At 38.5% G+C, this 19,744-nt stretch overlaps 1 protein-coding gene across 5 annotated transcripts in view; it reads right to left on the reverse strand.

Moving 5' to 3' along the window:
* LOC104117750 (isoamylase 3, chloroplastic) overlaps positions 1-19,744 on the reverse strand; it is an 83,439-nt gene that overhangs the window by 12,506 nt on the left and 51,189 nt on the right. For 2 of the 5 annotated variants that reach the window (XR_011412062.1, XM_070188349.1), the window contains exons 16-18: positions 13,674-13,736; positions 4,356-4,445; positions 2,779-2,851 (exon numbers count right to left, since the gene is read on the reverse strand). Coding sequence is in view for 4 of the 5 variants with exons in the window: in XM_070188349.1 (XP_070044450.1) it covers positions 2,779-2,851; positions 4,356-4,445; positions 13,674-13,736 (226 nt within the window). In the remaining variant the exon portion in view is untranslated. Of the gene's footprint in view, positions 1-2,778; positions 2,852-4,355; positions 4,446-13,673; positions 13,737-14,189; positions 15,226-19,744 lie in introns of those variants that run through there. The other 3 variants (XM_070188348.1, XM_070188347.1, XM_070188350.1) reach the window with 2 other exon arrangements.

Consider the following 19,744-nt stretch of genomic DNA (forward strand, 5'->3'; position numbering starts at 1 on the left):
TCAGATACAGTATTCACTTCATTCTTGGAGAACAGGGATAACCATTTGGTAGATTTAAAACTCATCATTTTACTAGTGTGAGCAAAAACGTCATATTCATGCTCTCACTTCTTTTTTGCCACATCACTGCTGGCTAGAACATAATAATCCATTGTTTTTTTTCTAACTTAAACCGATAGAAGAAAGAAAAAGTGGAAGCCAAGATACAACAAATGATATCTCACTGCAATGTAATTTGGATTAATTTCCAAACAACAGACAAAATCGCAGACCTTTATTACTCCCTCTATCCCAATTTATGTGACACATTTTTCTTTTTAGTCAGTCCGAAAAAGAATGGCATCTTTTAGTATTTAGTAACAATTTAACTTTAAAATGTTCATTTTACTCTTAATGAGATAATTTTTGGTCACACTATCTATGACTTATTTTAGACCACAAGTATTAAAAGTCTTTATTTTTTTCTTAAACTTTGTGCCCAGTCAAACAACAACAATAACATACCCAGTGTAATCCCACAAAGTGGGGTCTGGGGAGAGTAGTGTATACGCAGACCTTACCCCTACCTTTGTGGGATAGAGAGGTTGTTTTCAATAGACCCTCGGCTCAAGGAAAGCACCAAAATAATGAAAAGAAATACGATAACGTAGAAGTTATATAAGAAGCAGTAGCACCAACAAAGTAATAGGATGACCGAAGCGAAAGAAACATCACGTAGTACTCCCTCTATTTCAATTTAAATGAGGTAGTTTGACTCGGAACGGAGTTTAAGGGGAAAAAAAAGGACTTTTGAAACTTGTGGTCTTAAAAGTTTTGTGGGGCCATGACATTTGTGTGCTTACAAAAGCTTCTCATTAAGGATAAAATGGGTAAAATGAAGAGTTAAAGTTAAATTTTATCCAATTGAAGAAATGTGTCATTCTTTTTGGAACGGACTAGTAAGGAAAGTGTGTCATTTAAATTAAAACAGAGGGAGTAATAAAAATCTAAGAATACAAAAATACGGGAATACATATTAGTACTACTGGTATAGGAAGGAAGACGCTCGGGTACCTACTAACCTCCTACCCTAATACTCGACCTTCACACCCTCTTATCAAGGGTCATGTAAAACACCGCCACATAAATTGGGACGGAGGGAGTATTATTTAATATGCAATAGCCCACAAGTCTAAGATTCCAAATAAAATTTAATAACATAATTAATAATGACAATGTGTAAAATAAAATTTAGAAAAATAAAACATGTAGGGCGTAATAGCCTGAGGACAGAATAAACTTTACATTTTCAGCATCTATCATTGGAAGAAAAATATTGCTAAAATCTTGGACTCCAGCAGAATATATGATTCCTTAAGGAAAGACTAAAAGTTTAACGCATGGTCATATTTTTGTGATTGTACCAAACAAGGTAAAAGATAATAATACTCCATCCGTCCAAAAAAGGATGATACTTCTTGGATTTAGAGATTCAAATGAGTTGTTCTTTGACCACGATTTTTTCATATACCTTTTAAATATTTTGAATTGTTAATTATTGTGACTTATCGTACTTTTTATGTAGCTTTCAAATATATAAATCTTATTTAAAAAAACTTAAAGATTCTACGTCCGAATTCATGCTCAAAGTTAAGAAGTTTGACTCTCGAAATCGAAAAGTATCATCTTTTTGGGGACGGAAGGAGTAGCCTGATATGATAATATAAATGTGAAAAGACAAAAAAAGTTTTAGGGTCTATTTGAAAAGCCATATGTAATTACCAGGCTATGTAATTACTAGGGTAGTAATTGCATAGTGTGGTAATTACATAGTATAGTAATTACAATGACTTGTTTGCTTGTTAGAACGTAATTACAGTGTAATTCTCTCTGTCATGTTTTGTTGGACAAGTGTAATTACAAAGTTAAATAATTCTTTTTTCAAATAAACATGTGGATAAGTTTTATTGTGTGAAAAACATATATATTAATAAGGAATATCTAATATATATGAGGTATTAAAAATAGGGAATATGAGAGATGATAGTCTTTTAATTTATTTTTTTTAAGGAAGAGAGATAATTTATATTAAAGTACTGAGTAGTAAGTCTTTTAACAACCACAGACAGTGAGAATAACTAGATGATAAATTTTTGTGAAAGGAGTAATAATGCAAGAACTACTTTTGCTCAGTAATAAAAGGTCCTAATTTTAGATAAGGATGTCTACTGTAAAGAAAATTATCATATTTTGCAAAACCATATCAATTAATATAACTAATGATACTTTAAGATAATAATGCATATTAAGCAGTTATTATTTAACAAAATAATGATAATACTTGTCAGAGTAGCTATTTAACCACTTTCAATAACCTGAGTCACTATAATGAAAGTGCCACGAGCATGGGGCTAGAGACAGGACTGGTCAATTCTGCTAATTAGAACAAAGTTTCTGAATGAGAAAAATGCAGTGAAGGGTGGAGGACAGTTAAAAGTGAAAGAGGTATGAGTTTTAAGAAAAAATATTTGAAGAGAAGGGGAAGAGTTTGAAACCTTGTAATTACATCATGTAATTACACCCAATTCTTTACCCCTCCTTGAGAATTGGAGAGTGTAATCACTCCCTCTCGGTTACACCAAATTTCCTACTAACCAAGTAATTACTAGGCCAAACAAACAGGTCAAATTGTGTAATTACACCCAATTCCTTTGTGGCTTTCCAAACAAGCTCTTAGTTTACATAAGCAAAACAGGAAGAAAGGAAAGAATAAATAAGTGGGTTCAACCTCATCTTTACCTTCAATTCCACAATTCCAACTGAAATTATCATTGCATCCGTCATTGCCACCTTCGCCATTAGCATCATTATGCTGTAATTTTCACCATCCGAATCCATATGATGTACTAGTTTTCATATTTTCAACAACAGACAAGGGTCATATATACACCTCTATTTTAAAATATTTTTTATATTTTTCCTCTGTTAAACTATTCAACTATATATACCCCTACCGTTATACTTTTGAACAAAAATACCCTTCATCCGTCAAAGGATCCGGACCCAGCCCTAAAATAGACATGTGGAGAGTTAAAACACCCGATTAATTTGCCCAAAACCTACCCGACCCATCCTAGAATCCTGTTCTAAACTCTCACCTTTCTAGAGAACTCCTAATGAAAATTTGAGAAGCCTCGCATCATATCCTTATCGACTTCTGAAGTATATTTATTTCTCGTTTGACCATTAGTAAGAAACTTCAATTACTTATATCATTCTCTACCTTAATCATGGTGGATAAAGAACTGTTCACCCTTTAGAAATTGTCAAATGAATCCCTTCGTTCAAAGTTTCCACGGAAGGTTGTCAATGAAGAGATTTTTTTTTTTTTTTTGATAGAAACCTTTGAGTCGGCGTGGTTTATGTTGGCAGAAAAATTTTCTGGGTTTTGTTTGAGCTTAGCTTCCATTAATTTTTAGAAATTCCGATGGAGTAAAACAATTTACAAACTTAATTAAAAGGATAATTTTTGCTCAGGTTGATAAAAGACGCGACAATGTGAAGTCCAATTTTTGCATACTTTCCGTGAAGGAAATGCTTTGGCAAATCATCTTGCTAATAGAGCTTTTGAGATTGAAAGGGGATTCTATGCACTAATTTACTGAACTTACATCAAAGGGAAGAGCTTAATTTAGAAAAGAGACAATGTCCATCTTTGCGAATTAAACCTGTGAAATCGAGAAGATGAAGATAATATTGGTAGCTATACTGGCTACTGTGATGGCAATGGCATTGTTCTCATGGTGCTTTTTGGGACTACAGATGGTAGTGCTATTAGCATTGGAGACATGGTGTTTCATGAAGGAAAATTCCAGATTAGGTGAGCTTTGGTAGGAGGACAAGTTTGATGATCACGGTCCAACGAATGTTTTGAGATTAGGTGAGCTTTGGTTAGTGCAATTCCAAGGGGTTGTAATGTGGTAAAGCTGCCTCCTTTTTGTATTCTTGGCGGTAGTTTTGGAATTTTTGCAGCGATTTCTACAGGGGAAAATGGAGGATATTGGGGCTTGAAAGAGGAGATGGTTTAGAATAGGATTCTAGGATGGGTCGGGTAATGGGTTTGGGCAACTTAATCGGGTATTTTAAAATGTGTAACAGCTCTCCACCTGTCTATCTTAGGGCTGGGACTGGATCCTTTAACAGATGAAGGGTATTTTTGTTCAACAATATAATGATAGGGGTATATATAGTCGAATAGTATGACGAAGGACAAATACAAACAATATTTGAAAGTAGAGCGATATTATATATGACCCTTTCCGTTTCAACAATAAAAGCCGTTAAAGAAGAATGAAAATATCAAACTAAACATATACCTTACTATTGTATGAAACAAGATCATACAAGGTAAAGCCATCATGTGCAATCACGAAGTTGACACTGTGATACGGCTTTCGCTTGTTCACCTACGTAAAGCAAAAACATAATATATCAGTTCAGTGAAGTTGAGGCAGCATAAAAAGAATTCCAAATGTTAGGATGGCATAGAAATTTGCTTAAGTTTAAGGTTTTTGATGAAAATTCAAATGATCTACATGAAAGATATACCTAGTAAACCCTCCAAAAGAATTGTTTCCATGACAGATGCATAAGCCAAATATAAGGCATTCCTTTGTCACAATTTTTCTTTTTATTTTTCATTTTATTTTGAGAGAGAAGTCACTCCTAGTTAGAGGTGTAAAACGGGCCGGGCTGGCCTGGTTCCGGACCGGCCCTGACCGGTTTTAGACCGGACCGGACTGGCCCGGTGGTAAGGGGGCCGGGCAGGGCTGGGTTGGGACGGGAACCGGCCTGTGCCGGGAAAATTTTTATACCGGTCCAACCTGGTAAGGTCTTGTCACTCGTGAACCGGTTAACCGGGCCGGCCCGGACCAATTCAATGACTAGTTCAATTTTTATTTTTTTATAGTCTTGACCGTAGGCAACGGTCAGCTGCCATTTTGACCGTTTTGGGCATTGTTTTCAAAAATAACACTTTTATTATTTACTAATTTAGCCCTTTGAAAAATAATAAATAGACCTCCCCCCCAAAAACTATAAATATACCCCCCTCTTCTTCATTTCTTCACTCATCTCTTAATTCTCAAACTTAAATTCTCAATTGTCATTCTCTCATTCTTCACCTAAATTGCTATCAACTATTTGGCTCTCATTTTTTTTGGAATTTTATTTATGGTATTATTTGAAGTTTGAACTTTGAACAATTGAAGTTATTCGTGGTAACGTCGGAGTTGCGAAATTCAATTTCAAGACTTCAAAAATCATCAAGTGTTCAATTTATTGCGGAATTCGGTGCACTCGTTCCAACTCTTTCTCTTATTTAATATTTTATTTGCATATTTAATTTTTATTAGTAGTTAAATTTTCACAATATGTTTAATGCTACAAAACGAGTTTGTAATAAAGTTGCTAATCAGGGTAATCGGGGAAATAGAAAAAGAGGTGCTACTTCAACTTCTGATAGTAATTTAAATGACTTTACACATGTTTCTGAAACATCACCTAAGAATAATATAGATTATTAACAATTACAGGATGATTACGGTATAGAAGATAATGATTTAGAAATTGAAGATAAGACACCACCTACACCTAGTAGTGTTGGAGTTGCTAGCAGGCAGTGGCGTAGGCAGGATTACCGCCAAGGGGGTTCAAAAAAAAAAAAGTTAAAAAGGTTGTAGCTAGTGGGAATAGAACCAATGACCTTATAAAGTTTTTGAACCCCCTTGATCACTAAGCTATGCATTTGGGATGTGTCAAGGGGATTCAAAAAAATAATATATAGAGGTAAAAAACAGATTTTGCCTTACATATACATTGTAATTGTTCGGCAAAGGGGGTTCGGGTGAACACCCTTCCGCCCCCCTAAATCCGCCCCTGGTAGCAGGGGTGGTAGTCGTGGCACTATTAGTAGATCACATGTGGCCCCGACTACTAGTCATAGGAGAAGGAGAAGTAAAGTTTGGAAATATTTTGAGGAAATAGAGAATACTGATAGAGTTAGATGCAAAATTTGTAAAGATGATTTTAAACCAAAGACCGGAGGAAGTTTTGGGGGGGCTGGGACACTTAGTAGACATCTGAGAATTACTCACCCTATAGAATGGGGCTCTGATTTACTTATGAAGGGGCGCAGAAGTGAGCTTTCAATACTTTATTTGCATATTTAATTACTTATGAAATATGATAAAATGAAGGATCGCGAGGAGTTAGCAAAAATGATTGCTTTGGGTTATCTACCTTTTTATTTTGCTTTTTCACCATATCTTATTATGTATATTAAAAGGATTTATAATCCTTTATTTAAAGGTATCCCTAGAAGTACTTGAAAATCTGATATCTTTAGACTTCATGAACAATATCAGACATACATACATTATTTGTTTGACCACCTTCCTTGTAGAGTTTCTCTAACTTTTAATATTGGCTATGCTATTAATGAAAATGATAATTTGACAATTACATGTCATTGGATAGATGATAATTATTGTATGCAAAAACGTATTATTGCTTTTAAATATGATGAAGATCAGAGTCATACTAACTACTAAGTGTACCGAACATAACCTTAACCACAGATTCATGCCAGATGAAATTGTTACTAGATGGAATTATACATACTTATTTTTAAGATGTTGTTATGAGAAGGCACAGGAGAAAATATGTTATTGATATTGGATGAACAATACAATACAAGAGGTCCTTATTTATAGCTATACTATACAAGGACATACTACTCTTCTACCAATGTGGGACAATACTACACTATATACATGCTGTAAACTAACACTCCCCCTCAAGCAGGTGCATACAAATCATATGTACCGAGCTTGTTACATATATAACCAATACGAGGACCAGTGAGAGACTTGGTGAAAATATCTGCAAGTTGATCATTCGACCTCACAAACTTTGTAGCAATCTCTCCTGAAAGTATCTTTTCTCTGACGAAGTGACAATCAATCTCAATGTGTTTAGTTCTCTCATGGAACACCGGATTTGATGCAATATGAAGGGCAGCTTGATTATCGCACACAAGTTCCATCCGACTGATTTCACCAAATTTCAACTCCTTGAGCAATTGTTTGGTCCAGACTAGCTCACATGTTGCCATAGCCATTGCTCGATATTCTGCTTCTGCACTAGACCGAGCAACTACATTCTGTTTCTTGCTCTTCCAGGACACCAAATTTCCTCCTACTAAAACACAATATCCAGACGTAGAACGTCTATCAGAAGGTGATCCTGCCCAATCAGCATCAGAGTATCCAATGATCTGCTCATGACCTCGATCCTCAAAGAGTAACCCTTTGCCTGGAGCCGATTTTATATATCGAATAATGCGGACAACTACATCCCAATGACTATCACAAGGAGAATTCATAAACTGACTTACAACACTCACAGGATAAGAAATGTCGGGTCTAGTCACTGTGAGATAATTTAATTTTCCAACCAGCCGCCTATAGCTTGCAGGATCGCTAAGCGGCTCCCCCTGTCCTGGCATAAGTTTAGAATTCGGATCCATCGGAGTGTCAACAGGTCTGCAACCTATCATCCCCGTCTCCTCAAGAATGTCTAAAGCATATTTTATTTGAGAAATAACAATACCTGAGCTAGACTGGGCAACCTCAATACCTAGAAAGTACTTCAATCTGCCTAGATCCTTAGTTTGGAAGTGCTGGAAGAGATGTTGCTTCAGATTGGTAATACCATCCTGATTATTGCCAGTAATAACAATATCATCAACATAGACTACCAGATAAATACAGAGACTTGAAGCACAGTGCCGATAAAACACAGAGTGATCAGCTTCACTACGAATCATGCCAAACTCCTGGATAACCGTGCTGAACTTACCAAACCAGGCTCGAGGAGACTGTTTTAGACCATAAAGTGACCGACGCAAGCGACATACAAGGCCACGAGACTCCCCTGAGCAACAAAATCAGGTGGTTGCTCTATATAAACCTCATCCTCAAGATCACCGTGAAGAAAGACATTTTTAATGTCCAGCTGATAGAGGGGCCAATGACGAACCGCAGCCATGGATAGAAAAAGGCGGACTGAAGCCACTTTAGCCACGGGAGAGAAGGTATCACTGTAATCGAGCCCAAATATCTGAGTATATCCTTTGGCAACAAGACGGGCCTTAAGTCGATCAATCTGTCCATCGGGACCAAGTTTGACTGCATAAACCCAACGACAACCAACAGTAGATTTACTTGAGGGAAGAGGAACAAGCTCTCAAGTACCACTTGTATGTAAAGCAGACATCTCATCACTCATAGCATGTCGCCATCCTGGATGAGACAACGCTTCACCTGCAGACTTAAGGATGGAAACCGAGGACAAAGAAGATATAAAAGCATAATGGGGAGATGACAGACGATGATAGCTCAAACCGACATAATGAGGATTAGGGTTAAGTGTGGTCCGTATACCTTTCCGAAGTGCAATCGGTGTACTAGGAGCAGGGTCCGCAGCAGGAGCAGGGTCAGGTGCAGGACGAGAACCAGTTGGGCCTGATGGAAGACGCAAACGACGATGATAAGTCAAGAGTGGTGTTCCTGTGGCTGGGGAACTAGGGGGAACAATACTAGACTCCTCAACGGTTAGTATGGATAAAACCTCTATGGTCGAAGGTAGAGGAGGAGCTATAGTAAACTCCTCAAAGGTCGGTATAGGTAAGACCTCAAATATATCATGGTGGTCAGCAAAGGTAAAGAAAGGTTTAGACTCAAAAAATGTGACGTCAGCCGACGTAAGGTACCTACGAAGATCTGGAGAATAACAACGATATCCCTTCTGAACACGAGAATAACCAAGGAAGACACACTTGAGAGCACGAGGAGCTAACTTATCTTTCCCAGGGGCTAAGTTATGAACAAAACACGTGCTCCCAAAAGCACAAGGTGGAAGAGAGTATAAGGTTGTCGTTGGGTTTATCCAGTCAAAGTTGGTCCCGATGGACAGATTGATCGACTTAAGGCCCGTCTTGTTGCCAAAGGATATACTCAGATATTTGGGCTCGATTACAGTGATACCTTCTCTCCCGTGGCTAAAGTGGCTTCAGTCCGCCTTTTTCTATCCATGGCTGCGGTTCGTCATTGGCCCCTCTATCAGCTGGACATTAAAAATGTCTTTCTTCACGGTGATCTTGAGGATGAGGTTTATATAGAGCAACCACCTGATTTTGTTGCTCAGGGGGAGTCTCGTGGCCTTGTATGTCGCTTGCGTCGGTCACTTTATGGTCTAAAGCAGTCTCCTCGAGCCTGGTTTGGTAAGTTCAGCACGGTTATCCAGGAGTTTGGCATGATTCGTAGTGAAGCTGATCACTCTGTGTTTTATCGGCACTCTGCTTCAAGTCCTGTATTTATCTGGTAGTCTATGTTGATGATATTGTTATTACTGGCAATAATCAGGATGGTATTACCAATCTGAAGCAACATCTCTTCCAACACTTCCAAACTAAGAATCTAGGCAGATTGAAGTACTTTCTAGGTATTGAGGTTGCCCAATCTAGCTCAGGTATTGTTATTTCTCAAAGAATATATGCTTTAGACATTCTTGAGGAGACGGGGATGATAGGTTGCAGACCTGTTGACAATCTGATGGATCCGAATTCTAAACGTATGCCAGGACAGGGGGAGCCGCTTAGCGATCCTTCAAGCTATAGGCGGCTGGTTGGAAAATTAAATTATCTCACAGTGACTAGACCCGACATTTCTTATCCTGTGAGTGTTGTAAGTCAGTTTATGAATTCTCCATGTGATAGTCATTGGGATGCAGTTGTCCGCATTATTCGATATATAAAATCGGCTCCAAGCAAAGGGTTACTCTTTGAGGATCGAGGTCATGAGCAGATCATTGGATACTCTGATGCTGATTGGGCAGGATCACCTTCTGATAAACGTTCTACGTCTGGATATTGTATTTTAGTAGGAGGAAATTTGGTGTCCTGGAAGAGTAAGAAACAGAATGTAGTTGCTCGGTTTAGTGCAGAAGCAGAATATCGATCAATGGCTATGGCAACATGTGAGCTAGTCTGGACCAAACAATTGCTCAAGGAGTTGAAGTTTGATGAAATCAGTCGGATGGAACTTGTGTGCGATAATCAAGCTGCCCTTCATATTGCATCAAATCCGGTGTTCCATGAGAGAACTAAACACATTGAGATTGATTGTCACTTCGTCAGAGAAAAGATAGTTTCAGGAGAGATTGCTACAAAGTTTGTGAGGTCGAATGATCAACTTGTAGATATTTTCACCAAGTCTCTCACTGATCCTCGTATTGGTTATATATGTAACAAGCTCGGTACATATGATTTGTATGCACCTGCTTGAGGGGGAGTGTTAGTTTACAGCATGTATATAGTGTAGTATTGTCCCACATTGGTAGAAGAGTAGTATGTCCTTGTATAGTATAGCTATAAATAAGGACCTCTTGTATTGTATTGTTCATCTAATATCAATAATATATTTTCTCCCGTGCTTTCTCACAAAGCTAAATGATTATTTACAGCAATTATATAATTATTATGCAAATATAATTGATGATGATGCTAATAATGTAGGCAATTTTAAGATGGGGTTCTCTGGGATCTTGCATGAATTGGCTTAGATGTTGTACCCCATAGGCAATGCCCATTCTAGTGTTAGTTAAGAAGTTGAGCTTGCCAACTAACTTTATGTAATAAGTGGTATCTTGTAATGTGGCACCCTCATTTGCTTTCAACTTTATAGTAGGATCTAGAGGAGAAGAGAGACTACTCTGAGACAGGCAATCATACTCATTCAACAGATCTAACACAAACTTTCTTTGTGATATCACCACACCATCTTCTTAGTAAAACACTTCCATTCCCAGGAAATAGTGCAGCTTACCAAGGTCTTTGCTCTACTGCCTGCTTGCCTGTTTTAACCATATAGAGACTTGTTTAATTTGCAAACCAGTCCTGGCTTAGTGAGTTCTAATCCTGGTGGAACTTCCATATATCCCTGTCATGCACATTTGCAACTGTCCTGTTAAAGCCATTGTTGGACTTAAAAATCTGATTCGAATTGTGATGGCCAAAGTTGTTATTCACTTTGAAGTGTTGATTTGAACCCTGAGGGTATCCATGTAGCTTGTAACACCTCTCTTTGGTGTGTCCTGGTTTCTTACAATGCTCACACGCTGGCCTGGACCTGCCTCCACCATTGTAGTTGTTGCTAGGGGAATAGTTGGTCCTGTAATTGTTCTGCCTTGAAGTATTTACATTTAAAGAAGTTGACTCCATAACAAGCCGATTGTTGGGCCTAATTTCCCTCTGCTTCTCCTCTTAAACCAGCAAAGAGAAGGCCTGTGCCATTGAAGGCAAAGGATTCATCATTAAAATGCTGCCTCGCACCACGGTGTAGACCTCATTAAGGCCCATGAGAAATTTTATTAGTCTTCTATCTTGTTCTGCGTTATGCATGCTCTCCTTGGCTCCACAAGTGCAATGACAAGTGCATTGATTTTTGGCACTCAAGTTGCTTAATTCTTCCCACAGTTTCTTCATCTTAGTGTAATAGCCTATGATGTCGAGGGATCCCTGAGAAAGATCATCGATTTCCTTCTGAATTTGATATAGCTTGGCACCATTGGTTTGGTCATACCGATCTTCTAGTTCCTTCCACGGTTCTGCTGCATCATTTACATATTCAACGCTATTTCCTTGGACAATGAGTTTAAAATCCACGAGGTTACCATGTCATCACATCTCTCCTACAGTCGAAATTTCTGCGACTATGGATCTGGCCTCTTACATTCCCTATTGATGAACCCTACTTTATTCTTCACAGATAGGGCATGCATCAAACTCCTCCTCCAAGATCGATAGCCAACACCGCTAAATGGAGCTGATACTAGCATAGCACCAGGATTATCTGAAGGATGCACATAGAAAGTACTACTCAAATCTATACCGGACTGTCCACCATCAGCCGGCAAATTGACAGATTCCAAAATTGCCATGACAAAATCAACTGAATTGAAATATTAAAGAAGAAATTGAGTAAATTGCAAGTGATAATGGCGAATTGGAGCAGACGTATGCCAAATCGGCTCGAACTTAGGTTTGCATGTACCGGATAGAACAGAGAATTAGTCAATCGAAATCGGACAACGAATTGTCAGAGATGAAGCCAATAGGTTCTGATACTATATCAAACATCAGAGAATTAGCTAGAAATGAGCTCAAGCTGAGCACCAATGGAGATTCCCTAGAAGCTTCTAGATGTGTTCGCAGCAGTTGAACAAGAGAGATGAAGGAGATGGGAAAATGAATCTCCATCTATTAACTTTCTCAGATAGAGCAATATATACACAAGCCAAAGAAAAATAATAAGAGTGTGGTAGAGTGAGGTGGCAGGTAACTGCCACTAACGACCTATACAGCTGGCAACTACCAAACGTACTAACTAACTAACAAATAATTAATTCATCTCTTAACAGCCCCTAGGGCTTGAGTTCACGACTATTTGCCCAAGTTTTGGGAACATAATTCGGTTAGCATGGTGTTAGAAAAGTAGGCATGGGTGATGACTTAGAGCTCAAAAAAGCAAGGTAACAAAGTAATATAAGAGGCTGTTAACAGTGAATTAAATAGTAACTTAGACGTGAAAGAAAGATAAATGGTCCTAGATCCCGAGTTACAATTCCCTAGGAATAACCACCCGGCTTGGCACTGTAGAGCAACAAAAGCTTCAATAAAAGTCGTAGAAGAACAAATCCTGATACTCCAGTGTCAAACTAAAAAGCAAATAGCTATTTCTAGGATGCCTGCAACCTATTCTTATTACAGTTATGACCAAATGATACAGACACAAGTGTTGCCTCCATCGCAAAACAACTAGGGATCCATCAAAAAAGGGGGAACATTACATAAAGATCATTACACAATTCCTGCAAAGTCCATTGCAGAATGAAATAAACATAGTACAGTGCCTTGACTACAAAATTTAATTAAAAAAAACTAAAACTTGATTTAGATTATAGAGTTAAATAGATATCACAAATCCAAAACTAAAACTTCTGAACATGATTCAGTCTTTTACTTCATGAACGGGAAGTTATCTTCTTTTTCCACTTACTTCTGGTAAAAGACACAATCTTTTCTTACATAAACATGGTTAGAATCAGCAAGATTTCTTCTAAACTATGGAAGAAACAGATACATATAAACTTGGTACTTTATTCCCAATGAAATCAGCTTAAATGAGATGGTAATAAATTAAGACAAACTGTGATACTACTGATACATTCTGTGACTGACGGCAATTTCATGTATTATGAAATGATCATGCTAATAACGAGGAGATGAAAAAGAACGGAAACATAAATTATACTTTTAGAATGGCTCAATAGACCAAAAGGATCAAATAGAATCTAGCCATATGCATTTGACCGATCAGATACTTTACTAAACCAATCCATTCAAATAGGAACCTACTGGTGAAAGCTACTTGCTACTGCATAGAATTGAAAGTTGTTCAAATATAATGAATCAAGCAAAAGAAGAAACATAACTAAGGAGGCAGAGGAAACGGAATAGTGTGATAAATATTCTCTAGCTATCAAAGCATGATTCTGGAAGCTGTAGCTCTTACTCTGTATAGATCCGCTGAACCAGCGACACGGGTAGCGAAATTTCCTTTCATGCCAGCATCGCCCTGTTTAATTGTATCAGGATAACATATATTCAAGGAAATTTTCAGTTAAGCATAAGCATTATAATCAAAGAAAATACTTGTACATAACCAAAAAGCTGAAACAGCTAAATGAGGTGTGGAAATAACACACTTCCTCTCTTAATTTTCGGTTAATCCGATAATATCTACATTCTCACAACTTCTTGGGGACAGCTTCACATAATAAATAAACATCATCTCAGAATTGAGTCATTAGATATTGAAAATGCTAGTGTAATTCAAAAATCGAAGTGGATATATGCCAAAGCTAGAACTTGGTGAATAAAACTCTTTAACTTTTTTTAAACACTTAAGATATGTTAGGAGTCAGATGTCCAACCACATGGGAAAAAAAGCCTTTATTTTAAGGGAAAACATGGCAAATCCAATTACCCTTATCGTTTTATACAACGACACCATTTGGACTAGAAGATATTTGTGAGAAGGCACGGGAGAAAATATGTTATTGATATTGAATAATAAATACAATACAAGAGGTCCCTATTTATAGCTATACACTACAAAGAGATATTACTCCTCTTCCAATGTGGGACAAGACTACACTATACATATCTGTAAACTAACACTCCCCTCAAGCCGGTGCATACACATCATATGTACCTAGCTTGTTACACATGTAGCTAATACGAGAACCAGTAAGAGACTTAGTGAAAATATCTGCTAGTTGATCATTCGACTTTACAAACTTGGTAACATTATCTCCTGAAAGTATTTTTTCTCTGACAAAGTGACAGTCGATCTCAATGTGTTTAGTCCTCTCATGGAACACCGGATTTGACGAAATATGAAGAGCAGCTTGGTTATCACACACTAGTTCCATCTTACTGGTTTCTCCGAACTTTAACTCCTTGAACAACTGTTTGACCCAAACTAACTCACTCGTCGCCATAGCCATGGCCCGATATTCGGCTTCGGCGCTAGATCGAGCAACTACATTCTGTTTCTTGCTCTTCCACGAGACCAAGTGACCTCCTACTAGAACACAATATCCAGACGTAGAACGTCTATCAAGAGGTGATCCTGCCCAATCAGCATCTGTGTACCCAACAATTTGCACGTGGCCTTGATCCTCTAATAGTAATCCTTTGCCTGGAGCTGACTTTATATACCGAAGAATGCGAACAACTGCATCCCAGTGACTATCACGGGGAGAATCCATAAACTGACTTACAACACTCACCGGAAAAGAAATGCCAGGTCTAGTCACTGTGAGGTAATTCAATTTGCCAACCAACCTCCTATATCTCGTAGGGTCTCTAAGAGGCTCCCCTTGTCCAGGCAGAAGCTTAGGATCCATAGGAGAGTCAATAGGTCTGCAACCCATCATTCCAGTCTCCTCAAGAATGTCTAAGGCATACTTCCGCTGTGAAATAACAATACCTGAGCTAGACTGAGCGACCTCAATACCTAGAAAATACTTCAATCTGCTCAGATGCTTAGTCTGGAAGTGCTGAAAGAGATGTTGCTTCAGATTAGTAATACCATCCTGATCATTGCCAGTAATAACAATATCATTAACATAAACCACTAGATAAATACACAGATTAGGAGCAGAATGCCGATAAAACACAGAGTGATCAGCCTCACTACGAGTCATGCCGAACTCCTGAATAATTGTGCTGAACTTACCAAACCAAGCTCGAGGGGACTGTTTCAAACCATATAGTGACCTGCGTAATCTGCACACACAACTATTAAACTCCCCCTGAGCAACAAAATCAGGTGGTTGCTCCATATAAACTTCTTCCTCAAGATCACCGTGGAGAAAAGCATTCTTAATGTCTAACTGATAAAGAGGCCAATGACGTACAGCAGCCATGGACAAAAAGAGACGAACAGATGCTACTTTAGCCACGGGAGAGAAAGTATCACTATAATCAAGCCCAAAAATCTGAGTATATCCTTTTGCAACAAGACGAGCATTAAGCCGATCAACCTGGCCATCCGGGCCGACTTTGACTGCATAAACCCAACGACAACCAACAGTAGACTTACCTGCAGGAAAAGGAACAAGCTCCCAAGTGCCACTCGCATATAAAGCAGACATCTCATCAATCATAGCATGTCGCCATCCTGGATGAGATGTGCCTCACCTGTAGACTTAGGGATAGAAACAGTGGACAAAAAAGATATAAAAGCATAATAAGGTGACGACAGTCGATGATAACTTAAACCGACATAGTGGGGATTAGGATTAAGTGTAGATCGTACACCTTTGCGGAGTGCAATCGGTTGACTAAGAGGAGACAAGTCCGCAGTAGGTGCAGAATCTGATGCGGGGCGTGAATCACCTGGGCCCGATGCTGGATGTGGACGACGATGATAAGTCAAGAGTGGTGGAGCTGCAGAAGGTTGAACTAGATTATATGGAGGAACTGGAGCTATAGGTAGTGGAGCTACAACTGGAGCTGTAGGTGGTGGAACTGGAGTTGTAGGTGGTGGATCTACAACTGGAGCTGTAGGTGGTGGAGCTGGAGTGACTGAATCTCCAAAAGATGAAACTGGTAGTACCTCAGAAATATCTAAGTGATGACCTGAACCTGTGAAGTATGATTGGATTTCAAAGAAGGTAACATCAACGGACATAAGGTACCACTAGAGGTCAGGAGAGTAGCATCGATACCAATTTTGTGTTCTCGAGAAACCCAGAAATACGCACTTAAGAGCACGAGGAACTAACTTATCTGTTCCTGGAATAAGGTTATGGACAAAACAAGTGCTTCCAAAGATACGAGGTGGAAGAGAGAACAAAGGTAAGTGGGGAAACATGACAGAGAATGGAACTTGGTTCTGGATAGCTGAAGATGGCATACGATTAATAAGATAGCAAGATGTAAGAACTGCATCCCCCAAAAACGCAACAGAGCATGGGATTGTATGAGTAGGGTACGAGCAGTTTCAATAAGATGCCTATTCTTTCTTTCAGCTACCTCATTTTGTTGAGATGTGTACGGACAAGATATTTGATGAATAATCCCATGAGATTTCATAAACTGCTGGAATAGGGAAGACAAATACTCGCGGGCATTATCACTACGAAATGTGCGTATAGAAACCCCAAATTGATTTTGAATTTCAGCGTGGAAGGTCTGGAAAATAGAAAACAGCTCGGATCGATTTTTTATCAAAAATATCCAAGTGCACCTGGAATAATCATCAATGAAACTGACAAAGTAGCGGAATCCCAAGTGGAACTGACCCGACTAGGACCCCAAACATCTGAATGGACTAAAGTAAAAGGTGACTCTACTCAATTATCAAGACGCCGAGGGAAATGGGAGCGAGTATGCTTACCGAGCTGACATGACTCACACTTTAGAGCTGACAAATGAGATAAACCAGATACCATTTTTTGAAGTTTTGACAAACTGGGATGTCCCAATCGTTTATGTAATAAATCTGGTGAATCAGTAACAGGACAAGTTGTAGAAAGAAGACAAGATGTGAGTCCATGTGATTTAGCAAGGATAAGGTAATAAAGTCCGTTTGATTCACGCCCGGTACCAATGATCCGCCCCGTACTGCGTTCTTGTATAAAAACATGGTCATCAAGAAATAAAACAACACATTTAAGTGATTTGGCTAAGCGACTAACAGCTATGAGATTAAAAGGACTATTGGGAACATAAAGGACTGAATCTAAAGGTAAGGAAAGAAGTGGGCTTGCTTGACCTATTGCAGTTGCCATGGTTTGAGACCCATTGGCCATTGTGACTTTTGGAAGAGATTGAGAAAACGAAATAGTAGTGAAAAGAGATTTGTTACCAGAAATATGATCTGATGCACCTGAATCAATGACCCAAGACTCAGAGGATGAAGATAGGGAGAAACAAGTCACACTATTACCTGTTTGAACAACAAAAGCTATCTCAGAAGATGTCTGCTTGCATGCTTTGTACTGAAGAAACTCAATATAATCTGATAAAGAAACCATCCGACTATTCAAAGCATCGGTTCCCTTGTCGCTACAATTTGTAGTAGGGTTAACTTGAAATAGTGGAAATAAGTAACTCCTGTGAGAAAACTGAAGAAATAGCTTGAAAAACACTGTTTACAGCAGGAAAACAAAACACTGTTCTGCGCCGGAAACACTGTATCTCGCCGGAAAATTCCAAAGTCGTCGGAATTTGTCGTAACCAGGATGGATAGACTCGGAATTCCCTTGCGAGCAAGTTGTCCTGAAGAAATGTTTTCAAAAACAAATGGCCGGAAAGGTCACTGTTCACGCCGGAAAAATATAAAAGTGGTCGGAATTTGATTTGAATTAGATGGGTAGGCTCGGAATTTTGAGGAGAGCACACTGTCATAAAGAAGTTTCGCCAAAAAATGGCCGGAAAGTGACCGGAACCCTCGCCGGAAAAGTTGTTGTCGCCGGCGCGTGAAGGAGCGTGGCGGCTTTTCTGCCGGAAAATATTTCAGGGGTTGGTCGTCGGAGGGTGATCTACCTCGTGGTGGTGTTGGTTTTAGCACAACACCGACAGAAAGTGACTTCAACTTAGACAAGCCTTAGGTCATTGGAAAAATTGCACGATGACTAAGTTCTTTCTTCCCGGTTAACGCTGGAATGACGCACAGCGATCTTTTCTCACTAATGCTCTGATACCATGTGAGAAGGCACGGGAGAAAATATGTTATTGATATTGAATAATAAATACAATACAAGAGGTCCCTATTTATAGCTATACACTGCAAAGAGATATTACTCCTCTTCCAATGTGGGACAAGACTACACTATACATATACGTAAACTAACAATATCAATTACTAATGTGACTGGAAGTGCCTCGTATTCAAATATACATCTCTGGAAATTCCATAAGTGTACCAGACTATGCATAGGTACGTACTTGTTGAGGACCTGAGCATTACTGTGTAAATGTACCAAATGTAGTTTATCCAGCTGCATTCTTTGAATAGGGGGCACAGTAGGATGGCACAAACAGTGCAAAATGGTATCATTGTAAAATCCTATATGGTGCTCTTAACAATTGAAAACTCGAAAAGAAATAGAGACACCAATTAACTAAAGTTCCAGTTAACTATGAAAAATTGAACAGGGCTTAAATAAAAGATGATATCTCCAGTAGAGTGAATTTTGCTCTCATTACTACTAATTGCCACCATCTGTTAACAACATCATTACAAAATCTAACAAGCAAACTGTAAATTTTGAGAAGAAGAAAGGCTTCTTATATTTCTGTGTATGTTTACATCCCATGAGCAAGGGAATTTATACAAAGCTCCTAATGCTAATAAAGGAAATAAAATAAATCTATACAATCAATTCAGCTATCAAATCAAATCGAATAAAATTAGATCTCCTAAATATAACCAAATCTCCTGAAATCATGCTAGCCAACACTCCTAAATCAAATCTTCTTGAATCATGCTAATCAACATTACCCCTCAAGTTGGTGCAAAGATGTCGCACGTGCCCAACTTACAACTCAAAGTATGGAAAGTTCACTTGTTGAGACTTTTGGTAAACACATCAGCTAGCTGTTTTACTGTTAGCAATAGGCACATTTAACTCATTAGGAAATGTAGCTAACTCACCAGTAGAAAAAGGTTCAGCTTTAGTAGATTGCATGATGGCTTCTTCTACTCTATTTCTCCTTGAGTAAGTTTTCAAATCAGGCCTAACCAAATGCCCAATAGTCTCCCCTGAATTGTTTTCTCCAATTTCACTTTACTTGTGACAATATCATCAAGAGATCCAATAATGGAAATAGGTAGAATCACCTCTTCCTCCTTACTATTCTTCCCCTGAAAAGGTGATGAAGTAATACTGAAATAGGGCTCAGATTCTCGAAAGGTAACATTCGTGCTAACAAAAGATCTCCTAGAGGGAGGATGATAACATTTGTAGCCTTTCTGTGTCGGAGAATATCCAATGAAAACAAAGTTTACAGCTCTAGGATCAGGTTTCCTAGAATTTCTATTGTGGACAAATCAAACACACCCAAACA

The sequence above is a fragment of the Nicotiana tomentosiformis genome, chromosome 11 (assembly GCF_000390325.3).
Source record: "Nicotiana tomentosiformis chromosome 11, ASM39032v3, whole genome shotgun sequence".
NCBI lineage: Eukaryota > Viridiplantae > Streptophyta > Magnoliopsida > Solanales > Solanaceae > Nicotiana > Nicotiana tomentosiformis.